Source organism: Pelmatolapia mariae, linkage group LG17, assembly GCF_036321145.2.
Source record: "Pelmatolapia mariae isolate MD_Pm_ZW linkage group LG17, Pm_UMD_F_2, whole genome shotgun sequence".
Classification (NCBI taxonomy): domain Eukaryota; kingdom Metazoa; phylum Chordata; class Actinopteri; order Cichliformes; family Cichlidae; genus Pelmatolapia; species Pelmatolapia mariae.
In genome coordinates this window covers 19,680,104-19,699,549 of record NC_086242.1, presented here as the reverse complement: position 1 = coordinate 19,699,549, position 19,446 = coordinate 19,680,104, and the positions used below count along the sequence as shown (strand labels likewise).

At 39.7% G+C, this 19,446-nt stretch overlaps 1 protein-coding gene across 6 annotated transcripts in view; it reads right to left on the bottom strand.

The window, feature by feature from the left end:
• abcc9 (ATP-binding cassette, sub-family C (CFTR/MRP), member 9) overlaps positions 1 to 19,446 on the bottom strand; it is a 77,329-nt gene that overhangs the window by 42,548 nt on the left and 15,335 nt on the right. For all 6 annotated transcript variants that reach the window (XR_010091377.1, XR_010091378.1, XM_063460718.1 and 3 more), the window contains 11 exons: positions 19,159 to 19,299; positions 18,849 to 19,037; positions 12,913 to 13,077; positions 11,519 to 11,674; positions 11,296 to 11,430; positions 11,030 to 11,192; positions 9,864 to 9,904; positions 9,589 to 9,731; positions 9,221 to 9,329; positions 8,032 to 8,139; positions 4,758 to 4,830 (listed from right to left, as the gene is read on the bottom strand). Coding sequence is in view for 4 of the 6 variants with exons in the window: in XM_063460718.1 (XP_063316788.1) it covers positions 4,758 to 4,830; positions 8,032 to 8,139; positions 9,221 to 9,329; positions 9,589 to 9,731; positions 9,864 to 9,904; positions 11,030 to 11,192; positions 11,296 to 11,430; positions 11,519 to 11,674; positions 12,913 to 13,077; positions 18,849 to 19,037; positions 19,159 to 19,299 (1,423 nt within the window). In the remaining 2 variants the exon portion in view is untranslated. The remainder of the gene's footprint in view (positions 1 to 4,757; positions 4,831 to 8,031; positions 8,140 to 9,220; positions 9,330 to 9,588; positions 9,732 to 9,863; positions 9,905 to 11,029; positions 11,193 to 11,295; positions 11,431 to 11,518; positions 11,675 to 12,912; positions 13,078 to 18,848; positions 19,038 to 19,158; positions 19,300 to 19,446) is intronic.

Sequence of the window (19,446 nt, the reverse complement as noted above, 5' to 3'; positions counted from 1 at the left end):
GTTTGTGCCAAAACTAACCTAAATTTACAGTTTCTGTAATGGTTAATCCACCAGTATGCACAAGCTCTTTAATCAAAATTATATTTTTAATGGTAAAATAGGTCATGTTGTTCATTTTTTTCATATTTACAGTTTTAATATTTTTAAAGCAAAAAAGTTTGTCACATTTTTAAAAAATGAATAAATGTAATAACAATAATAATTTTTTTTTTCTTCTTAAATTAACCTGAACAGAAAAATTCATTTCATCGGTGAAATGGTATGCCAGCTTAAATGTGGGTATAAAAACATAAATTCAGTATTATTTGCCTAACACATAACAACATAATGTTTACCTATAAATTTCTAAAATATTTGTGTTTTCTTGTTTACATGACAGGTGGTCTAATACATTTGTTAAGCACCGTATATCATATAAAATCAAGTGTTTTTATATAGCAAATTCTAAAAGAACTGGGTCTGACAAATATCCACATTACAAAACATTAAAGAGAAAATATGATACACATCAAATATGAATATGTAACCAAAATATTAGTAAAATAAAAGAAAGTAAAAATCAAATGCTAAAATATTAAGGCAACATTATGCTTGTAGCCTGTAAAGTGACATATAAAATAAAACAGGTCCCAAAAATAGAACCTTGAGGTACACCAATTCTAACTGTTGAAGAACAAGGGCACTGATGTATTTTGGTCCTAAACCATTCAGAGCTTTATAGACCAGCATCAGAACTTTAAAGTCTATCCTCTGACGGACAGGCAGCCAGTGTAAAGACCTCAGAGCTGGACTGATGTGGTCCACTTTTTTGGTCTTAGTGAGGACTCGAGCAGCAGAGTTCTGAATGAGCTGTAGTTGTCTGACTGATTTTTTAGGTAGACCTGTAAAGATGCTGTTACAGTAATCAAGCCTGCTAAAGATGAATGCATGGACTACTTTTTCCAGGTCCTGTTGAGACATCAGATCTTTTATCCTTGATATATTCTTGAGGTGATAGTAAGCTGATTTTGTTAATGTCTTAATGTGTTTTTCTAAGTTTAGGTCTGCATCCATCACTACACCCAAATTTCTCGCCTGGTTGGTGGTTTTTAGGTGTATAGATTGAAGTTCTCTGGTGACCTGTAATCGTTTTTCTTTGGCTCCAAAGACTATTACTTCAGTTTTGTTTTTGTTTAGCTGGAGAAAATTGTGGCACAACCAGTCATTAATTTCCTCAATGCATTTACCAAGAGCCTGTACAGGGCCTCGGTCTCCTGGTGACATTGTGATATATATTTGTGTGTCATCTGCGTAGCTATGATAGTTTATTTTGTTGTTCTTTATAATCTGTGCCAGTGGGAGCATGTAAATGTTAAACAGAAGGGGTCCCAAGATGGAACCTTGGGGAACTCCACATGTGATACTTGTCTGCTCAGATGTGAAGTTACCTATTGATACAAAGTATTTCCTGTTTTCTAAGTATGTTTTGAACCAGTTTAGTACAGTTCCTGAGAGACCTGCCCAGTTCTCCAGTCGTTTGAGTAATATGTTGTGGTCAACAGTATCAAATGCTGCACTGAGATCCAGTAAAACTAAGACTGACATTTTTCCACTGTCTGTATTCAGACATATGTCATTAAACACTTTGGTCAGAGCGGTTTCAGTGCTGTGGTTCTGTCTAAAACCTGACTGGAAGGCATCATAGCAGTTATTCTGTGTTAAGAAGTAATTGAGCTGTTGAGAAACTGCTTTTTCATTGATCTTACTTAAAAATGGGAGATTTGAGATCGGCCTGTAGTTATTCATTTGTGTCTTGTCAAGATCGTCTTTTTTCAGTATAGGTTTTATTACAGCAGTTTTTAGTGATTCTGGAAACACACCTGACATTAAAGAAAAGTTGACGATCTGTAACAGGTCTGACTCCAAAGTCTTTGAGACCTTTTTGAAAAAACTTGTTGGCAGGACATCTAAACAGCAAGAGGAGGAGTTCAGTTGGCCTAAGATGTCCTCCAGGTCTTTGCTGTTAATAGGGTGAAACTGTTTGATGGTGTTTAAACAGTTTTTCGGTGGACACAGTACATATCCTGGATCTGCTGTTGATGTACCAATTGCTTGTCTAATCTTTTGGATTTTGTCGGTGAAGAATTTGGCAAAGTCATTGTAGGCCATGGTCGAATGAAGTTCAGCTGCCACTGACACAGGAGGGTTTGTTAGTCTGTCAACTGTAGAAAATAAGACCCGAGCATTATGACTGTTTTGGTGATGATGTCAGAGAAGTAGGACCTCCTTGCACTCCTCAGTTGTAAATTAAAATTGTGAAGTTTCTCTTTATAGATGTCATAATGAACCTGGAGGTTTATTTTTCTCCATCTGCGCTCAGCTTTCCGACACTCTCTTTTTTCATTTTTCACCAGTGTGGAGTTTCTCCATGGAGACTTTTTCCTTCCAGAGATAACCTTCACCTTAATGGGAGCAATAGTGTCCATTACATTTAACATTTTAGCATTGAAGCTATTGACGAGCTCATTGACTGAACCTCTGGACGGGTCAGGTGTTAATGGGAAGACCTGGTTAAAGATCTCACTACTGTGTTCAGTTATACACCGTTTTGTGATCACTGCTGTTGATATATTTGTGTGGGCTGAGATTTTACTTTCAAAGAAAACACAGTAATGATCAGACAGGCCCCCATCAGACACAGTAATCTTTGAAATGCTCAGGCCCTTGGAGATCAGTAGGTCAAGAGTGTGTCCTCTATTATGTGTGGCCTCTGTTACATGCTGAGTCAGCCCAAAGTTGCCCAGAGTGTTACTCAGGTCTTTAGTCCCTTTGTCCTGAGGGTTGTCCACATGGATGTTAAAATCCCCAACAATAATTACACAGTCGAAATCAACACAGATCACAGACAGCAGTTCACTGAGGTCATTAAAAAAGTCTGTGCAGTATTTGGGAGGCCTGTAAACATTAAGAAACACAACTTTGGATGGGGCCTTCAGCTGTAAAGCCACATATTCAAAAGACTGAAAACTTCCAGGAGATGGCTGCTTACATTGAAATGATTCATTAAATAAGACAGCAACCCCTCCTCCTCTCCTGCTCACCCTGGCCTCACTGATAAAACTGTAGTTAGGAGGGGTCGACTCGATGAGAACAGCTCCACTGTTACTTTGGTCCAACCAAGTTTCAGTTAGAAACATAAAATCAAGGCTGTGCTCAGTGATTAAATCATTAATTAAAAATGTTTTCCCAGCTAAAGAGCTAATGTTTAATAAAGCCAACTTAAGTGTTTTAGAGTTATTATTTGCCCCCTCGTGTTTGGGAGCAGTCTGTGGCACACAAGCTATGTTTACTATATTTAAAGATCTTTTAGAGTGCAGCTCTCTGTGTTTTGACCAGGCCACATGTCTCCTTCTGTCACCTAAAAGTACAGAAATTTTAAAACCTTCTAGTAAACAGGGTCCCAGCTTCTCCTGGGAAAAGTCACCACTGCCATAATCCTCACAGCCTGGACCCTCCACACATCACACATCAGACTGCGGAGACAGAGCATGAAGGTGGTAAGGTGGAACTAAGGGGGGCGAGGCTGGGCAATGTGACTTCGATTGGTCTGTTGAGGGCGGGGCTCGATGGCGAACCTTTGGCTGCTCTGGTGGGGGGTTTATGGGGGACAAAAAGGGATTGGGCCGGGGGGTAGATCTGAGCCCAGCATTGACCCGCTCCATCATCTCCTCAGTGAATTTCAGGTGTGGGGAGGAGGGAGAAAGGGAGGGGGAGGAGGGTGATGGCCTGTCAGGGGTTTGGGGGACTGGGGAAGGTCGTGCTCCCTGGTCCTGGTCGTTGGTGTTGTTGAGAGAGTTGGAGGCAAATAGGGACCCCTCTTCTTGCCTCAGATGTCTCTCCTTTCTGAGGCTCTTCCCGGGTGGGGGCAGATGGAGCTCCTCCTCAAGGTTTCTGCTGGGCTTTGTCTGTTCTTGGAGTACTGTTTGTTCCTCTTTATGAGATAACTCCTCGTTTATCTCAGCCTTGGCACCAAACACAGATGGATGACGTATGGAATAAAACAAGTTGGAGGTGAACAGTTTCACCCCTGACTTGTTAAAATTAAATCCATTTGCTTTAAACAGATGCCTGCGTTCCCAAAAAATATTAAAGTTGTTGATAAAATGCACTGAGTGGTCAGTACATGTTGATATAAGCCATTTATTCAGTGCAAACAATCTGCTGAATCTCTCGTCTCCTCCTCTGACGGGCGGTACAGGCCCACTGATGAATACAGCTGCATTCAGAGAGTTTACAGTATTTAATAATCCAGTAAAGTCCCGTTTCAGAATCTCCGACTGTTGTTTGGACACATCGTTTGACCCTGTATGCAGAACAATGTTTGTCACAGTTGGATATTCATCTGCAATCTGAAGAATTCTCTCCTTCAGGTTGTTGACCATATCCTTAGGAAAGCAGAGGACTTTAGTGTTCTTACCGCACATCCTTTGTACATCCTTTACGGCAGAGTCACCCACAATCAGAGTTTCAGGCCTAGCCTTTAGCTTTCCCTGTGGCCTTTTACTTTTCAACAGATTTTCGCTACTTTTAGATGGATGGTTGTCCGATATAGATCCAGGGTCCTTTGATAGTGGAGCAAACCTCTTATGTTTTGAGCACATTGCGTTTACATATAATGCAACATAAATAACATAAATAAAATTTCCATTGCCACATACTAGAGTTTCTCCTTATACAAACCTGAACTTTAAAGTATTCTACCTGTCGTCTAGTCTTACCTGTTGGGATCCGGATGTTGATGTCCGACAGTGTCAACAGGTTATTTCCCCAGGTGAAGGATCCACCCGTGACCTACACAGAGAAATTAAAAAAAAAATCATAAAGTAACAAAAGGGTTATACAAGTAAAGTGCTCTAAAGTGCTTTTTTTCCCAGCACATGACTCTCAGTAAATTCCCATTATGCAACATGAATACGTGCTGTTTTCTTGTTACGTGTGAACCCATTGGAGCAAAGGACATGACCCACTTTACGCCCCGACCCAGAGTTTAAGAAATACTAACAGTAAGTGCATTGCAGTGAACACTGCTGAGATAACACACACACTGGGCTCGTGGCATGAGGGACACCAAACCAAATGTCATCCTGTGACGCATTTCACATCGAGTTCACTTTGGTGAATGCTGACAAATAAAAATCTGTTACACAAGAGGGACAGGTGCAACAGCTCTGTTTTGTCAGTGCAAGATGTGTGAAGGCCCCGATCCACTCACACTTCAGTAGTTTAACAAGCAGGAGATTACGGTCAGTGTCATCGATGTAGCCAAAAAATCACAGGTTTGCATTAAAAGGACTGACAGGCTATATAATATACAGTATGTATTCATGGTTTCCGATAAGTTCACCATCCAAACAAGTTGTTCTTTGTTCCCACGACACATGTTTTACAGCTTGTGTATTAAATCTGAAAGATTGAAGCTAAATATAACAAAATGTGGTCAATTTACATTTTTTTTGGACCAAATGTAAATTTCTAACCATGGGATTTTGTCACCGTCCGACACAAATACAATCGAAGTGCAACTAATGACTTTAATGGTAGTGTTATGGCCTAGTGGAAAATCCATTTAAGACCTCCCTTTAAAGACAAGCTTTTAGACATTAACCAAAAATGAATGAATGATAATTACTTCCATTTCCATTTGCATAATCAGTTAACCCCAGTAAGCATAGCTGGATGAGCATTATGAAAAGGAATTTACTTTATTTTCCATTACTGACTCAAAAAAGGTCAACACAAGAAAGAACAGAAGGATTCAGCTTCCTCAGCTTGGTTAGAAATCACCTTTGTTGAAATGGAAACAATGAAAATCAGTCAAACAGCTGATTGAAACACACATGTTCACTGGAAATTTAGACTGAAGAGGGATGGAATAAAGGATCATGACCCTCCGCTCATTGCTTCTTCACAATGTGGCATTAGAGCAAGATCAAATGAAAGAAGTCTTAAATTTAAGCACCACTATCAATGAAATTTCTTTTTGAAAGCTTCATTATTTGTGTCCAGAAACCCGCCGATCAGCACGTAACAGACTTGTGTATCTAATCCCTCGTCTACATCCCTTCATGCATGGAGTCTGTTTACATTCCTCCCATCTGTTGCATTTATTTATTTTTATTATTTTATGCCGGGACACCCCCTGAAACACAAACTTTCTTCAAAGCTTCCTTTTCCTGATGACCAGATCCCAAAGGAATCAAGAATATAAGAGCATCATAAGATGATGAAACATCTCTTTTAAAAGATTATAGCACCAAAAATAAAGATTATAATATTTAGACATTGTTTTACACTGAGTGACTAAGAAACAAATACACCTCAATTGAGCAGGCTGTTCACGCATGACCATCAAAACACACATGGGAAATCTCAGATTTATGTCCATGCTCCTGAGCAAAAGTAAACAATCAAGATTACAAAAGGCAGGATGAGGTATATAAAAATGGAAAGCAAGTTAAGATACTATCAACAATTTGACAAGGGAGGAAGGAAACAGGACAGGGAGAGGAGATGTGCAAAAAGGGGAGTGAAAATAAAAAGATGAGATTTTCCTTAGAGTAGATAAATGTAGTCAAAATATTTAATAGAAAATGTGCAGCTGCAGGAAATGGGCCTGATGATATGTAAATATGACAGTGAATAAAACAAAAGACTGACACATAAGAAATATAAAAAACAAGATGAACCCTGGTGTACTTCTCTGCAGCTTTCTCAAGCCTGTGAAGCCGAGTTAAACCCTTTATGAACCTGATTTAAAGCCTGTATGATGAAGACAAAAGCTTCTATTTCCTCTATTCTCAGAATTTTAGGGGAACTACACTAACATTTATGCTATATCTGCATTCTGTCCGGATTTTCCTGGATCTGGATCTCCACACAGAAACCGTTCTGTGTGGAGACTGGATGGCCGGTTGGTTGGCCATGTTTAACATGAGCATTCACCAAAATACATATCTGATAGAAAAAGGAAAAGCAAAGGCAAACTAGGACTCCTTTAAATGGCCATAACCTTGTATATGTGGGTGTGTGTAATGCATAACAAACAAGCTTTACACTGACAAGTCAACAAGGTCTGTGTCAAGCATGGAAAAGCTACTGCTCTAATTGGGGGTCTGCCATCTGGGGAATAGCGTCACTCCACAGGGATGGGACAGGAAGAGAAGTCTTCACAGAGGGGCTGAGAAAACCTTGGACACATCCACAAGGCCCTTTAAGGGACAACATATTCTCATGTGAATCCTGCACTTCCTGAGAGGAGTGAGAGTATGTGCACACACGCATGTCGCATGTATGATTGCAGGCAAAAACCCATGGACGCATAAACAATAAAGATATGAAACAGCTGCTCATAAAAGTGAGATAAGTGGCAGCGACAGCACGCAGCCCTTCTGTGCTTATCCATCTGATGCTTTTTCTCGAAAAGGTGCTTCTATCGTGTCTGCTGTCCACTCTCCAGGTGTGTTTGTCAGGGAAATCCTGCACCTGCCTTGAACAGGCAGCCAATAACACGGCTGAATGACTTTCCTCTCTCTTTATTCCCATCAAAACAGGAACCTTTCCTCTGCATCTAAGCATAAACATTCCTCAAGAGACTATTTACCTTTAAGAGGGAACTGTCAGTCTGGACAACTGAGTTCATTGCACCTAAATGTGTTGCTCATAACCCCCACTCTTAGTGTCACATGCTGAAAACCCTCCAAGACACCAGTGGGTTAGATATCAAGACAAAGGTTTCTGCTCCGATACTAATGATGTCTTTCCAGTCCCATCATCTACTTTCTTTATCCCACATCTACAGCTCTGGAAAGTCAGAGGTGTCCGTTACTACAAATTAAACCACAGCCAGTTCCTCTAAAGCTGCCAAAAAAACAAAAAGTTCATTGATAAATGGGTAGACGTGGGTCCATGTGTTGCACTTTACATGTGATCATAGCCTCTATCTAACCTACACCCCTGTAAACATTCCCCTAACACATAAACTTTGAGCCTGACCTTTACAGCCACATCCTCTGTCTCCGAGGGTCTCATCTGTCGCCTGGTTGGCTGCTCATAGTTGTCCATTTGGTAGCGCATTGGCTGCTTCCTGTTGATGGCTTTGGTCTTGAGAGGGACAACCGAAAGAAAAAGGGAGAGACGGGAGTGAGAGTTTGATAAAGCGTTTGATAAAACATAAACATAAGACGTTTCTGCATCTGCTGTACTTCCTCTGGGAGCAGAAAACGTTGCCCCAATGGACTCAGTCCTCATTATTTTATACAAAAACAAAGTTCATCAATGTTTCTGAATTGCACGTGAAGTTCCACAACTAAAATCTCCACACAAAAGTAAAAGTATTCACACATTTATCAAGAAGATGTAGTCAGGCTACAGTATGTGAGTGTACTCCAAGTACCAGGATGCTGTATCCATAAAAGTCACACTTTTCACTCTCAAAGATCTCCATATTGGCTACGTAACAGAGGATTATGGACCAGCTAGAAAAGGGCATGTGATTGATGTCATTGGAGATACTAGGAAGCAGGTAACAGTCAATTTCTGTGGGTCAAGCTTTAGTTGTCAGGCAGATGCCTGACACATCTGACTCTAGAATATTTTGGTGTGCAGAGGAGATCATGATGTACTCAGTGACTGCAAGGTCCACTTTGGTCTTACATTTAGTAAACACCCCATGACTGCTGCTTAGTTTCCACACATAAGAAGTTTAGTTGCTAAAGAATATCTAAAAAATGTGTTTTTAACATTAAGTAGAGGCGATAAAGTGATAATGGAGATGAAAACAAAATCCGGTATTACTGTTACGGGGTTTTATTTCCTATGTTGTCTAATTTTAGCTGATTTTAAGTGAGAATAAAATGAGTCGAAAAAATATGTCATAAATGGGTATGCTGTTTTTTTAATTTCCTGTTACAATCCTATCTGAAAACCATTACAGCTCTAATGAATCATGTGAGTCACTCAGCTTTGTGGTCTGACTGTCCATTTGAACACAAACAGTGATAATCCCACTGCAGAGCAGACACTAAGCGACTAAAGACTCAGACAGCCACACGATTAGGCCTGCATTTCACTGAGTGGTAAAATGTTCAAATACCCCAAACAGGCTCAGAGGTGTAGCAGTCAAAAATACAAACTGTTACTTTTCCTAATTGGTCTTTTTTATTGATCTGGTATCGTAACTCACCATCCCCATGGGTTTCTTTCCAGCTTCGAAGGAAACAGATATGTCACCATTTCTCCAGCTGTCGTCTCCAATTTCATCACTCTGTAGAAACTCACCAAGCTTCTGAACACTGTAAGAACACACACACATACACAGAGCCCATTAACAGTGAGACTGTGATGATTCCAATACCGGTAATCTCTCAGGAGTTTAGAGTTTCTCGTCACTGCTGTTGGGTTTCCTTGATGTTCCTTTAATTAGATTTGCCGCTGAAGCCATGTCCAGTTTGTACTCCATGTTTAGTCATGTCCACATCCCCTCTCCTCAGTCAAAGCATCCCAACCAGCTGTCCACAACCTTTTACAATACAAATAAATCTAAACACTCACCTAACCAGAGCCTTCACAGCAAATCTGACAACAGTGGAAAGCAGGAAGAGCGGGGTGACCAGGATGTGAAACAGTGACAGAGCTGCAAAGGCCTGAGAAGGACTGGGGCCTTCTTCATTGAGGATGTGATACGTCACAAATGTCTGCAAAAAAACAACAAAAGACAAGTTTAACATCTCTTCCTTATGCTGCTGAATTATAGCTTAAGAAATAAGCAAGTAGAACATTTAAAGCAGAGTCAAATTCTTTTACAGACTGTAATAAAACTGACTTACGGCTAGAACCGCAGCAATGGGAATAGCAGCATTCATGAAAACTGCACAAAAAAAGGAACAGGTTTTATTGGTAGGATAGTAACTTAGCTGATTTAGGTAACAATACAAGCTTTATAACATACTTTAAGTCCCTTTTAAAAAATGTATTTTTTGAAAAACAAATGTTGCATTGTTTTAACCATTATTCAAAAACAGCACTTATGAATGTGGGCTAGACAAGAGCCTTCTCTATAATCAAATATTGTATAACAGTAACAATTATTCAGTTTTATTTATATCTCAAAAAGAGGCTTCTGAGGCACTTTATATAGTAATGTAAAGACCCTACAATAATACAGAGAAAATCTTTGGGGGTGAGGGTGGGAGACAGGACACTGTGGAAGAGACCTAGAGTTTAATAATAGCTAATAATTAAATGCAAAATTTTGTGTAAACACATTGTGAGCGAAAAAGGGGAATGAAAAAGAAACACTCAGTGCAGAATTAATAAATGGATGAACTAGTTTTTCAGCATCACTCTGAGACAGGATATTTCCAATTTTTAGGATATTGTGTAAATTTAAGAAATCAGTGTTTCATATTAAGTGTTACATATGTTTAATATGCACACTGTAGGACATATCCTGGTCAAAGATGACTCCAAGATTCCTCAGTGTTACTGGAGGCCAAGGTAATGCCATCCAGAGTAAGCATCTGGTTAGACACCATGTTTGTGAGATTTTTAGGGCTGGGTACAATAACCTCAGTTTTATCTGAATTTAGAAAAAGGGGGTCATCCAGGTTTTAATATCTTTAAGCCACTACTGCAGTTTAACTAATTGGTGTGTGTTATCTGGCTTCATGGATAGATAAAGCTGGATATCATCTGCATAGCAGTGAAAATGTATGCTATTTCTTTGAAGGATACTTCCTAAGGGAAGCATGTATAAATTAAATATAATCACCTGAAAACCAAGTGAAGTAATTAATGCTGTAATTTAACTGTTTGTTAAGTTGTACTGTGGAAATAATTTCCTAGAAAAATTATTTATGCTAATCATCGCTGAATATATGTGTGGCGTTTCAAACAAGATTCCTTCTGTACATGCCAAACAAATTCCATTTCTGCTGGTCTGCAGACATTCTGCTCACATACTTAAAACTCCTGCTACTGATTTTCATCTTACTGGACATGGATGTGTAGAAGGCGAAGGTCCTGAGGCTGGTGAGCTCTTTGCCTCTGGTTTCCTCCACACTGTCACAGAAGATGTTCTCCCAGGCGTACAGCTTCAACAACTTTATGCCCTTTAGGATCTCAGTGGTCTTTTTAACACGATCTGTACTGTGTTCCTGAAATAGCAAATAAGACATTCAATGAAGATTTTTGTTCAGAATTACACAGGAAATTTTGTTTTCTAAACTGAGAAAACATTTGTATAAATATATTCTTTACCAGTGTGATTTTCTGTGTGTCTGCCAGCTTTGTAGCTATAAGGTACTGGACCGGAGCCAGCAGAACTATGACAGACGCTCCTACCAAGGCACTTGAGCCCATAAAATAACGGAGCAGAATTATTCCCATCACAATCTGCAAAGAAACAAAAAGACCTGACTTGAAAAACTATTGATAGGAGTAAAACATATCCAAATATGTTTAAGAATATGGCTTATCTTACCTGTACGGGCATGGCCCACAGGTTGGGGCAGAGGAAGAGGAACCACATGAGCTGGTTGGTTTCTATAGCAACCAGGTTGTTGATCTGCCCCAACGTCATCTCCCCCATTGACATGTTGGAGGTGGATAGGCGCAGGATTTTGTTGTAGATCATTGCCTAGACAAGACAGATAACAAGACAGATGAAGGAAAGTTTAAGATGATGGCTAGATAGACATATTAGTTCATCTATAATGCCAACCTTTTGAAGGCAGTCACCTTATTTTAAAAGGTCACTGAGCATTTGCAAGGTGCTGTGGAACCCACCTGACTTCATCAATGTCATGTCTGTGTTTATTGAGTGTGGGGTCCCACACTGGTCCCAGAACCAAATCACGAAAGAAATAAATCCAGATGGTAATACCAAGCTTTTTTTGACTGAAATAGTTGAGTCAGGGCCAGCACTTTGAACTGGGACATTCCATCTGGTTCCTCAATAAACAATGGTTAGATATTTAGTACCTATCTTAGAGTTTAAGTGAAATAAAATATTGTCTGCCGTCTGCTGCTGTGCTGACTCCAGCTCATGGCACAGTGGTTTTCATGAATATATTCATTACTAGCAGTATTATTTAGGGTTTTAATGGAGAGCCAGACACTCTATATCCCATTAATGGAATCTATATATTTATAACTGCCATAACTGAATTATGCAGAAATGCCTACTAAACATTTGGATAACATCTAATTACATTAACCATGGGAGTTTTTACCACTACCACTTATCAGTAATTTTAGCTTATTTAAAGCAACTTTGCTGTTTCTTCTGCTGTGCACAACCCTGTCTTGATAAAGACTAAATGCCAAAAATACACGTGAAAAAAAATACCTATAACATAGCACGTTCTTTTTGAATTTAGCATTTTAAACACATTTGTAAAAAAGCCCTGTTTTAGCTTTAAGTTTTAATAGTTTAATGGACAGTGTCAGCACTACAGTGTAGAATGCCAAAGACTTTATCCCACTGAGGGACTCCTCCTATAAATAAACCCATCACTTACATAACTGAATTAAATAGAAATGCTAACTAAATGCCTTCACATCATCGATTTACATCAGCCCTGGAGATTTTTAACTCCCCCATGTTTCTGTTCAACACTGACTGCCAGTTGAAATCTAGCGGACTGTTGTTACACTTCAGAACAGGTGTCCAATGAAACCTCTATGTGGCTATTAAGCTGACGCTTACATTAGCAATTAAAAGAGCCTGGTGTCACATGAGCTGACAGATAATGGTCGTATGAGCTGATAAAACTCTGAAGAATCATAGAGATCATACATGACGAGCTATTCAAAGCGACACACGAGTGTTGTAACACCTGTCCGAATTTTCATTTTCCACGATGCTTCACTCACCAGCAGAGCTCCCCGCATGTTGATGCCTGTTTCAATGGTGACGTAGTACGAGGCCTGAAGGAAGGTTCTCTGCAGGATTAAAGCCAGGAAGAGAAGAACAGCCAGGATGGAGCTGTTCTGCAGAAGATCACTGGAAGACATGAGGTAGTTCTCGAAATGGGTGTCCTACAAACACAAGCAGACAACAGGTACAAAAATAAGATTCTTCTTTGTAACCTCATCAGAGGTTAAACTGATTTCTCATTCGACAACAGGCTGTAGTCTGTTCCACAAACCACAGTAGCTGGTGGATTAACAAGAGCATATCCCTATTTCAATCACAAACCAAAATTTGCTAGAAAATATGTGAAAACATTCTTTCAGATACAGATGTTTTTCAATTTAGCCTTATGTTATTTATCATTCAATGTAAATAAATAATGTCAAAATGTAACTGCAGAACATTTTGTCAGTTTAATAGTAATAAAATTATTATTATTATTATTATTATTATTATTTCATTTATTTTTTTATCTTTTTTATTGTTTATTTATTTTATTTTATTTTCAGTCGTTACATATGGGACAGACATGACTGTCTATCATGTCTGTCATAAACAATACCATCGCGATAATCTATGTTTATATAACAGTAAATATTAAATATTGCATATTATTGTGCAGCATGTAAGATCGACAACGCACAGTGTGCTTTGAGGTAACAGCCAAGAAAGGTGTAGTTTGTGTCTGTGAGAATGAGCACGCTTGTATTTAAAAGATTTCTTCATGTAACAATCTGCTAGAGGGTGTAGGGAGCCATAGCCCCATCCTCCAGGGCATGAAGCAAGTACGGAGGAGATCCAGGCTCCAGACATCCAGAGGCCCCCAGAGTGTGAAAGTCCAAGGAAGACCAACTGAGGGGCAACTGTGCCACCCTCCCGGAAAGAGCTGAGGAGAGCCCCAGACGAGGGGTCACCCAGCAGCCACGGACCAGGAGCCAGAGGGGGTTGCAGTGTCGTGCCCGCGAGCTCTGCCAGCAGCCAGCTGTGCCAGTGTGGACCGAGCCCTAGGCCCAGAAGTGGCCCGTATGAGCCACAGGCACCAGGCCCAGACAAGCAGCCATTGGGAGTGAGCCGGTGCATACCTGAGCGCCCAGACCCGCACACCAAGAACCTCCAACACACCGATGTCTGAGGGCGTCAGCCACCGGCAGGGGGAGTGGTGGGGGGAGATAGGCCTCCATACCTTGGATTGCCTGAGATGTCCCTAGAGAGGTGGCGTCTAATACCCGACCTGACATAGAGATACAGACAAACAGGCACACACAGATACGAACATCCATTCCCACCCCCATGCACACATATGCAAATACTCAGCACTCACCCAACGTGAAGACAGACATAAACACTGTAGACACAATCACACTCCCCAAGCGTACTCTATACCCCAGGTCCAGGTACCCCCACCCCTAGAGGGGGAAACTGCAACTAGACCCAGGAGGTGTTACCCTTTTCCCTGGGGTGGAGACAAGCAGACCAAAATTATTATTATTAATATAATTATTATTAAATAATCGAGATGATCAGGCATATATTTAGCTAAAGAAAGAGTAGTTCTAGGACTTATTGAGAGTCTTCTGTAAAATCTGATGTTAAGATTCCACTTCATTTCTCTTTTATTTAATCAGTTTTCACTCTGCAGCAGCAGTGGTAAAAATAAGAAGTTGAATTGAAACAGGATTGGGGTCTTTCTCTCATAAGCAGTGCCATCTCTACTGTCCCAGGATTGCAAGTCCCAAAAGTTAAAGTCACAAACTGATTTGTTGTCTTTTGTGCTATGGATTGGTTCTTGGCTCTGCATGTTGAAACAGAGAAGGGGATGAATTGTTATATTTTTATATCCCCACTGGGGCTAAAAATTAGTTAGCAGAGGGAGGGACATGCAGACCAGAAGTGGTAAATCCCCCCCAAATTACACCATAGTGGCTAAATCCATTTACATATAATCTATGGGCTTTCTGAAAGAGAGATGACTGTCCAAGTCTCTGGAGCTCTTAAAAAGGAAGGAACGCTTGCTATTTTAGCAAAGTCTGAAACATCGATGCAAAGTCCATCAGTGTTCAGTTAGGCTGAGCTCTGGTGAGTGTCAAGACTAAACCATGATTCATTTTCATGAAACTATTAATTGACCACTCATGGATAGAGCCTCTGTCACCTGGAGAGAAACTACTCCCATTTACGTAATCATAGGATAAAGGCGATCACTCAGAATCACTTTCTATTGATTTGCAGTGACCTCCAACTCTAAGGGGATAATAAGATGAAAGTAAATTACAGTCCAGACTGATTGTTATCCATCAGCTGGTAACCAAGCAACTGATGGCTGTGCCATTCATGGTGATTCTCAGTGCTTTGTCCATGAGCCCCATGTAGCCAGGGTTTTAAACCAGAAAGCATGGTTGTCGTTTTCAAATGCAGCAATTTTATAAAATATTTAAATTTGTGGCAAAAAAGAGACAGAATATTTTATTCTAATATTTTATCGTTTAGTTTCTACATTTCTGAATTCGTTTAAACAAATACACATTAGAATTTTATCCATGTATCCAATTTCTAGCGCAGTAAAAAATAAAAAAAATGTTTATACACTGATAAATCAATCTGAATTGAAAAAATTAGCCATACACATGAATTGTTGCTTCAAAAATCCCAGAGTGACGCTCAGCAGTCCCTTTGTCTAAGTTAAACTGAGACAGAGAGTGTGAGGTGAGTGGGGAATTTTCCATGTCACTCAGAAATGCAGCCATGCTCTGCTCTCTATCTCTATTGCCCATTATACCCACTTTAACCGGCAGGCACAGACCTGACAACAGCTTAACATCTACTATACCAGTATCCAGCCAAGTGGACTGTGTGAAAATACGCTGTCATTACAAAAGCATCTGTTCTGCCTCTCCTACAAGCCCTGACTGCTTTATGACCTTTGGAGAGGTTGGCATGTTTTTAAGAGGAGTTGATGCCTATGATCACTTCTGCTGGTGTATATTTGGTTGCCAGAAATGCTGTCTGTGACCAGTCTGCTTGATCTCTGTCTGCCCTTTTTATTGTAGGGATACATTTATATTGTTTTGTAATGTTGTGTACGAGCTGAAGGTTTGGTCGAGCTAATTATGAGTCATGCTGGTGTATGCTAAGATATCAGGCAGGGAGCCAGATATTCTGTTATTATTTGAACTGAGCATCCAAATGGATTAGCTTAATTTTTTTTAAGTCATTTTAAGAACAATTTTTGGTTTACTTGAATTATCAAAGCTGCATTTTAGGAACATTTTCATTCAGTACCTTAATACAAGTATAACAAGGTCCATAATGAGAAGCAATTCTGAAAATTAGTAATAGAATTTGCTGCGATGAGGTTGTAGGAAAATAACAAAAATCCAAAAAGTTAATGAGGGGAGACTGAGGGGAGACAACTGAACTAAAGCCCAATTCTAGTCTGGCCTTTCCACAGCCTTCCACTCACTGTCACTTTAACTGCACATTTGTGTGAAGGCCATGCCACGTAAAGTATCATTTCAAAATAAAAGTGGAACACTCGATTCTACATCAATACAGGCGTACTAACCACACTCCGAAAGTGAAGCACCTGTTTTTAACTGTGTTAACACACAGTGCACTGCGTTAACAGAAAGGCTTCATTCGGTGGCTTGTTGCAAGTTGCAAATAAATGCTGATAAAATGTACCGTAAATAAAAGAATTAATGAAAATGCAGTGCTTCCAGCTAATTTTAAACCAAATTCTGAACATAACCTGCTCCTGACCTGGTTATGTGTTCAGCATCAGTTACTATGGTGATTTAGCCACATTAAAAAAATCCACTTTTGTAACACAAAAACTTCAGATAACTCACTTAAGCACTAATGTCACTTCATTGTAAGCCCCTCTGGGTCCTGCCTCTAGGGGTTAAAGTAAAATTTGGCAGGAGTTTTTCTGCTCTTTGTGAATTTATGCAAATGACCTGATGTCATGTGTCCTTCACAGCTGATTTCCAAACCCCGAAACTGTATGAAGTTACTATAAAAAGGTGCAACTTGATGACTGAATCTAATCAGCATCATCTGCTTGAATTTAAATTGATATCTGCTACCACTGATGTCTAAAAACACAAATATGGAATTCAGTGGAATATCACTTCCAGACATCCGGAGCCCGTAATTGCTGACAATGTCCTGAAAGCGTTTTTTTGTGCTCATTTATTTGTGGGGAAAAATACTTTGGATTTCAGGATAAAAAATGAAAAAACATTTGGAAAAATATTAAAAGTTTAGGTGAAACACAGTTTTGGTTTCACGCTAGGAGTCAGGCATGAAGCTGCTCTGGTTAAAGTCACATCCACAAGGTCTCTTGCACGTAAAGTGTGTGTGATGTCATTTAAACTTTGTTTTAATCATCATCACGTCAGACACGGCGTCGCACACAAACTATTGGCGATATGACGGCTGTGACCAACGCCTTGTTGACGTCGTGTTTAGAGTGAGTCACTCTTTGGCTGACTGGACCACCCAACAGTTAGAGTGTGTTAATGACCCATTTTCACTGATCTGCCCTGAACCACTAATATAATGATCTTATATAAACACTTAACAAGGCTTTGGTCTTGTTGATGGTGTTGGAGACATCAGCTGTGCCTGAGTAAAGGTTCAGGTTTCCAGGATGATTTCTCAAAAGGGAAAACAAATGACATTAAACTCTTTACGTCTACATTTCTAAAAACATACTATATATACTGGAGATCTGCTTTTTCTTATTTTATGATGTTTTTATACTGGTAAATTCTGAATTCTTATATTTTTTAAAATCAAATATTAGGGTTAGTATTATGTTACATGAGCTATGTTATAAACAACCCCTGAGAGCCTAAAGCTCAGGCATGAATCTCTAAGCTTAATAGTCTGTTTTTATCTACTCTTAGATATGTATGATGTCAGAGAGAGTGTATATTCCTAGGTCATCTTAATCACTCACCTCTCTGACATGTTAGCACCAAAACCTAGTATAAGAAAAAAGATGTTTATGCTGAGCTGTGAATCATGAAACGTCCAAGAACAAGAATACAGAGCTGGAAATGAGCAGAATGGGTCATTTTTAAACAAATACACCTCTGAAAGGAAAGAGGACCCAAACGCAAGAAGCAGTCGGCAAAAAATTCACAGCTAAGAAAAAATTCACAAAAAAGTGAACAACCAAACATCCAAAGCATTATGTATGAGGAAATCAACTGGGACCATAAAGGAAAACTAGAAAAACACCAAGAACACAGGAAAGCTTGGTTACAAGTATTAAGACCACACAGGAGGCTGATTCGCTAACTGAACACTATGTGGAAATGACAGGGCGGGAAAAAGAGCAAAGGCAGGAAATCTAACCGAAATTAAAAAATAAAACAGGAAGAAACCCAAAATTTAAAGGACTCTAGAGTCCGAATCAGTCATATAAAACACAATATACAGTAAAAAACCAGACTTTGTAACACGCCGTAATATTCCATAATGAATTGCAACTATGCAACCAGTGACGATGGAAAAAAGCTTGAAAGAAAGAAATGTTTAACCCTTTGGGGGTTTAAGCGCTCCCATCGGTTTTAGGTCAAACTTTTAGGTCACAATACAATATCTCCCACGACAGGTTGGCTTAGAGGGTTTAAATTCATGGGAAAAATTCTTTGCATTTATTATAAGAGCTAGAGCATGTATATCATGGACAGGAAAGAACTTACACTTTACCTGTTTAAAAGCTAAGCTGACATTTGATTTATACGTTATACAGAAGTCCATAAACAAATGTGTTTGTGTAGATAAAATCTGCTGGCCTCGTGTAAACAGTACTAAGGCGTCTTTTCTTTTCTCTTTCTTGATAGATAAGATATGAGATCACAGGTCATTCGTCTTAAACACCCACCGTTGTCTTGTTGCCTACTGGATCTTTTTCAGAATTCAGCTGTTCAACGATCCCAGAGATGCAGAGGGGCCCAGCAAAGCCCAGCAGATCTGCCAAGTAGCGGAAGGTGCTGCTGAGCAGGATGGGACGGCCAAACGCGCGATACATGGATCGCCAGATCGATGGAGACCTATCCGGGTCCTCGGGTGTCTGTGAGGACGGAGGATAGAAGGAAAAAGCAGAGAAATTAGATCTGTATATTTTCATTTAGAACAACCACTGGAAATCACTGCAGTGAAATTAAATCATTTTACGGCCTCCATCTGCTCACCCTCTGATCCTCATAGGCGTCTTTAAGCCGCAGGTAGTTGGTGAGGGCTCTCATGGCGATGGGCAGCTTGCCGATCTTCTTCAGCTCTATAGGCCTCTTATGGGCTCCGACAATGAGAGGATTCATCCACCAATATGTCGCCTAAAAAACAAGCCAAGAATTTTCTGTGCTGTGCTGCCAAGTTGTTTTCCAGTAAAAATTTGCCACACTCAATATTGATTAAGAGGCATAAAAATAAAAAATAAGTTCCTTCATTGGATTTTTTGGTTTTTAGTACTTGTGGTCTAA